This window comes from Micromys minutus, assembly GCF_963924665.1.
Source record: "Micromys minutus genome assembly, chromosome: 7".
NCBI lineage: Eukaryota > Metazoa > Chordata > Mammalia > Rodentia > Muridae > Micromys > Micromys minutus.
Window position 1 is genome coordinate 17,052,416 of NC_137976.1, and position 6,285 is coordinate 17,058,700.

Here is a 6,285-nt window from a genome sequence, read left to right on the forward strand (position 1 = left end):
ATTTATATCTATGTGTCCTCTCCATCACACAGATGGACACTAATATAAAGACATACACACATGCTGCAGAGATGGGTCAGCAAGCAGTTGAGTGTACATTGTTCTTTCAGAGGACCTGAGTCCACACCAATGCAGTTAGCTCACAACCAAATGCCATTAACTCTAGATTTAGGGTATCAGATACCCTCTTCTGGCATTTGTTCTTTTATACACCTTGGCATACACATAATCATAACTTTAAAGTCATAAAAACAAAAAATCATATGAGAGAAATATTAAATATGCATACATTGCTCATAGTTTCCATTAAAACGAGCTCTGTTACTTATTCAAAGAAAATATATATTCAGGGGCAAGTACAAAGAGAAGTTTCTGTTTTTACTGTATTTTTCATTCTGACCACACATCATTGATGTTCACAGGGCAAATGACAAGAGGTGTTGAACCTTCCACTTCGTTTCAGTCTCCTGTGTTTGCTTTCTTAGCTTGAAATCTGCCAGATCTTAGAAGCCAGTGGTGGGCTGTGTGTTGTTTACTTAGCTGGAATCATGAAGTCAAGAGCTAATTGTACATTCTCTTTCCTACTCTGTTTACATCTTAGTGCCTCTACATTTAAATCATCCATTGTAGACCTGTTTGCTATAAGAAGAAAAGAGGGCATATTTGAGACATTTTCCCCTAGATAACAAATAGCTACATATTTACAAACATATACTAAGGTGTGTGTGTGTGTGTGTGTGTGTGTGTGTGTGTGTGTGTGTGTGTGTAATTTCACTTAAATCACACACATAACATAACACACCTTGTTTGTTTTCTTAATATAGTAATTTCCTTAATGTAGAGGTGAAACTTAGCCCAAAGTGAGATTGTATATGGTTTTACAGTATTGCCTGGCAGAGAGAATAGGTTACATTTAAATTGCTACCTCTTTTGTGACACCAAATAGAATTGCTAATCATGAAGAAGTGCTTATGTACCTTTTCTCCAGGTACTGACACCTGCTTGCTTCACATGCTTCTTGGGAATAGTAGTTTAGTGAGGAGAGAGTCATACTTCCCATGAGTGATTTGTTATACAAAACAAATGCAAATACACAATGCTAAAATATACTTTTCTTCTGTTCACCTGCACGGGATGGCAAGCTTATTGCCCCAGAGCAGAGCACAGTTCATCGGAGCTTTGTTCTCTGCTCAGTGTGCACCTGCTCACACACACAGAACCACAAAGGAGCTGAATGCCTTTGTACAGGAGGGAGCACCTCCTCAGGTGCTGGATGAAAAGCTCTCCTGGATATCCACGTTGGTGCTGATTTCCATGAATGAACTCTTTGTGCTGGCAGACTTCGCTTCTATGAGTAGTACTGTAACTCTTTAAAAAACACTGAGAATGCCTAAAGACGACCCTAGTCCAATCCACCATTCCTACTACCCCTTACAAAAGGAAGAAAGAAATGCTATCCATTTGCCAAAGTGCACAGATGGGTTTATTATGTACTTGAAAGTGCAAGGTTGGTAGTTAGTCCCATTATGCATCCACATAGTACTTGATAATGAGAGCAGAATGCTGGAATCAATCAGATGGATGGCGTTTCATTCAAGGATGCCTGTGAATCGTGACTGACTGGCTGTCTGCATTTCCCCTTTCTAGCAGGTTCTACTGTTGATGTGCTGAAAGAAGCTGACGTTCCTCTTATATCTAATGAAAAGTGCCAGCAACAGCTGCCAGAATACAACATCACTGAGAGTATGATATGTGCGGGATATGAGGAAGGAGGAATAGATTCCTGCCAGGTAAATACAGGACAGTAGTCATCTTATACACTGAGATCGCACTTTCTTTGTTTAGACATGATTCGGGAATCACAGTGTCACTAAGGATCCTCAACTCCCCTTTCATGTTGAGAATGAGTAACTTTTGGTTAGCTACTTGCCATTTATTGAGAGGGTTAAGAAGGATAACACATGTAAAGCGATCAGCAAACATTAAAATCCTATTAGGATATTTTATCAGAAGATTCACTAAATACATTATCTGGCATATCTTAACTCTTTGAAAATTAATGAAATATTATTGTATCCACATCTACTGCATTAAATTAAACTAAAAATTATTATAGAACAAATGAATAACTCACAGATATAAAAGTAGCCACTTATACTGTGAAAAATCTTATACTGCATTAAAGTGTAACTACTTGTCTCCTATGATAAAGATTATTTTACAATGTATTTTAACAGACAGGAAGATACATTTGTAGATATACTCCCTACTTAAATCAATGTCTCAAGTCGTTAAATTTTCAGATTGCTTTTACATTGAACACTTTAATTCTATACAAATTAAATAGCTCTATACTTATTTAAGATTTACCTCTGGATCTTTATGCTTTCCTTATATAATAAAAAAAATGTTCTAAGGATAAGATACATTAGCACTTAACATGTGATTTATGGAATTATTTGTAAGAGGGAAACCATTTATGCTACTTCAATTATACTTAATGGGGGTTGAATGGCAGACACCTCACAGATGAGGTAGAAAATATGATAACTAATGCTATTGATCTTAGAGTTACATTAAGCAAGTAACTCATTCCAGACCTGTGAAATCTTGTTTGGCTCTGCTTTTCAACAGGATCTAAGCATTTTATTCATTAGCAAGAAAAATTCCCAGTGCATAGAAATATTTCATGTAATAGAATGTTGCTATAGGTGAGTAGCCATCACAAGATTATAATACAATTTTCTTGGGGCAACTTGAATATTAACAGGTTAAATATTAACACATTATTTCAAGATTTTCATACATCATTGTGTGAACATGTTCATTGAATCATTTTTTTTAGCCTTTAAAATATATTCAGTCAGGCATGCCAAATTCCTTTGCATATTTGAAGTAGTCTTTTGAAATTAGAGACAATAAGAAAGAGTAAAAAATTACTTCTCATTGATAAGAAAAGTAAATGTCATCACATTGTCCACTCAGAAACTGCATTCTTTATCAGTAGCATCAAAAACATGGCCTTCAGTCCATCAAATGAATCTCTTTCCCTAGAACTTGTTTAAGTTGTAAATTTTAGAGCCCATCACACATCAGCAAATCAAAATATTAAATTCAGGCCCAGTGATGACTGCTTTCTTGTGTCCTACAAGTGATCATAATATATAATAAAGATTGGGAATCATTCTAGATAAAAAATAGTCAATATTCCTTCACATTCAAATAAATTAGGAATCTTTTGTGTTTTTATTAATACATACTATACATTCTTATATACTACAGGTAATGCCTAAGTACAAATACACAGTCAGTTTTAATATTTTGTTTTGTTGCATTAGCTTACAATTTCTTTGAAATAATAATAGGAATGTCATTGAATGAATTATAAAACCAAGGCCATGGATTTACATAATAAATGGCATAATATGTCCTGATAATTGAAAGCAATACAGTTGAAACAAAGACAAAGCTCCGAGGCAGGCAGACACCCAGAAGGAAGTTAGCGAGCCTTCTGTATGGTGCCCAAATCTCTGCAACTCAAACTGACTTAGTATACACTGAGTAAATTAAGGTCCCCTATTCCAACACCAATATCTTATATTTACCTAATAAAAATGTCAAACACTTTTATAAAATGCAAAGAACCATGTGACTCCTTCTTAAAACCTCCAATTAAACCTCAGTTTGTTTTAATGACTTCTAAATAATATGTAACATTTTGTGGACAAGACTTCTCCATAAGTATTTCAAAGATACAGATCTAGGCCTCAGGAAACAAAAATGAAAATGACAACCATTCCTTCAGTCCGTTCTAGTACAGTTCTATCACCTCAAATACAGGCGACCTGTGGTTGCCAATGCCACTTGAACTCCTCTAAATCCAACTCTGGAGCAGGAAGGGCTTCGTCCCGTCACCTGTTCCTTTTAAATATAGCACCAATGATCGTCGTTAAAATATCAGACAAGGGATCTCACAAGGTAATTCCTAACATATGGTTCAAATTAAATACGTGATTGCAGCAGTTACTTTGGTCAAAATATATAAGGTTGCATACTGTCTCATGAGACAAAAACAGATGACTTGCTGGGTAGTTCACACCAGCAGGCACTGGCAGATCTCTGTGAGTTCAAGGATCGCCAAGCATAGCCAGTTCCAAACCAGAAAAGCTACATGCTGAGGCCTTGCCTCAAAAATAAACAATTACATAAATAAATAACCAGAATTCAGTGCATAACATAAGAAAAAAATTTTCATAATCAGATAATACTACTACCTGTCCACATTTGCATTAGAAAGGAACCATTGCGCACAAACAGGAGCTGCATGGCTAAATGCACTAGCACCACTGTCACCACTGTCACTTGCATTGTGATAAAGAGACATCCTCCTACAAATGAAATCTCCAGTGAAAACACATGTACTGGTTACCAGAAAACAAGAGGTTTGCTTATATCTGTTGAGACCTTCAAGTTTCCAACCTAATGACTAGTTAACAAAACTTTCTTCACATAGGAGAAGTAAAACCAACTCCATGCATAAGCTCTTAACTCTTCTAAAATTGAGTGTATGTAGAACACTGTGGTTCCAAATCTGGCTTCCTCCTTCAGGGTGCATACTGGAAAGGAAAGGATGAAATGAAGTCTGGAATGGTTGGGTCAGCAGGATCCCCATCTGGCATGGAGTGCCAGAGAGAGAAGTAATTCTCCTAAATTTTTAGTGTTATAGCTCTCTTAGATAATATTCAGTGAGACAACTTGTTCACATACACTTTATTCAGGGTGAACAAGAGCTGTATACAAAACTTGGAGAGTAGGATGGAGTTTTCAGGTTGAATGTAAGTCATTGAATGGAAAACATACTTGAAATGCCTCATATTCAGGGAGAGGCATTGCTGGAATTTGGGAGGCTGGCTAATTGTGCTCTAAAGTGGAGAGAGTAAGTTACACCTTTAATTTTGCCAAGGACTATGTGCCATTCCTCAGGTAGAAGATATGGGTGGCAAACCCTCCAAATCAGGCATAAAAGAGAAAGCCCTGCTAAGAAAAGGGAGTTCTCCATTTTGCACCAAGCTCAGGAAAGCTGTATGGACATGAGAGACTACAACCCTAGTAGCAGGGTCCAACAGTATATTTTGCCTTTTCTTTGAAGGCTTTTTGGATCTTTCACATATTAGGTAACTAGGTGATTGTCTAGGTTGACATGATTGTTTTTAATTCCACCATTTTAGAGACTATGTTGAATAATGGAAGTGAGAAAATAATTGCTAAGAAGTGCACTATCAGAATTACCACCTTTCTGTTGTTCCCATTTTGCACTGTCTCCTTGAGGAAAATGTCTCATGACTGGAATGACACAGTGAAAATACAGAAGTGTAATCATCAACCAGTCGTTTTTCTGCACATTATTGATCGGTGAACTTATCAATGTTGTACTTACTGAGTGGTTATGTACTCACACTTTTCTTCTGTGGTTCTTATTTCAGGGTGATTCTGGAGGACCATTAATGTGCCAAGAAAACAACAGATGGTTTCTTGTTGGTGTGACGTCATTTGGAGTCCAGTGTGCACTGCCTAATCGCCCTGGGGTATATGCCCGGGCCTCACAGTTTGTAGAATGGATCCATAGCTTTCTGCATTAGGCATTTTCCTGACCCACACATACATGATGGACAGGTTTTTTCCCTTCATTTTTACTCGATCGAGTATGACAACTAAGAGTTTCATGAGAGGAAGAAGAAAACATATTTTTAGCTAAATCATTTAAATGCTGGAATGGCAAAGAGAGAGACAAACAATAAATCAAAATTAATCTTTGCATAAATTGAAATCCTGTTTCATAATAAACTATTACTCTTCTATAGATTTTATCATTTCCTTTGTCTTGAATCAATTTTAACCATTTTCCATGTGTGAAGGGATATTATTTTAAGACATTTTCCATACTTCTAAGTAAAAATTGGTGAGGTGAAATGAGGTTGTTTTCCTAAAGTATGTTATTGTTTGAAATAAGTTGTTGTAACTCATCTCATTTCAATTTAGTGTTACCGCCAGAGTCACCATTTTTTCTTGCTTCTCCATTCACATGCATTTCTATTTAAATATATTTCCCTGCTCATAAACATATATTGATTATGAGCCCATATCAAACAATCACATCCTAAGTGTGCCTTTCTTTCAGATAAACAGAGCATGCAAATGTCTTTCCCTTGGCCAAGCAGCAACATATCAGTGAACCACTCCACACCCTTATTCTCCACAAATAATCTATGCATTTACTTCAAACTG

The 6,285-nt window shown here is 36.4% G+C and overlaps 1 protein-coding gene across 1 annotated transcript in view; it reads left to right on the forward strand.

Annotated features, from left to right (window-relative positions):
- Positions 1 to 5,639, forward strand: part of TMPRSS15 (transmembrane serine protease 15) — a gene marked incomplete at both ends in the record, with an annotated part of 120,485 nt that extends 114,846 nt beyond the window's left edge. The window contains 2 exons of the mRNA XM_080919410.1: positions 1,648 to 1,790; positions 5,484 to 5,639. Of these exons, the coding sequence (XP_080775536.1) occupies positions 1,648 to 1,790; positions 5,484 to 5,639 (299 nt within the window). The remainder of the gene's footprint in view (positions 1 to 1,647; positions 1,791 to 5,483) is intronic.
- Positions 5,640 to 6,285: the final 646 nt, after the last annotated feature.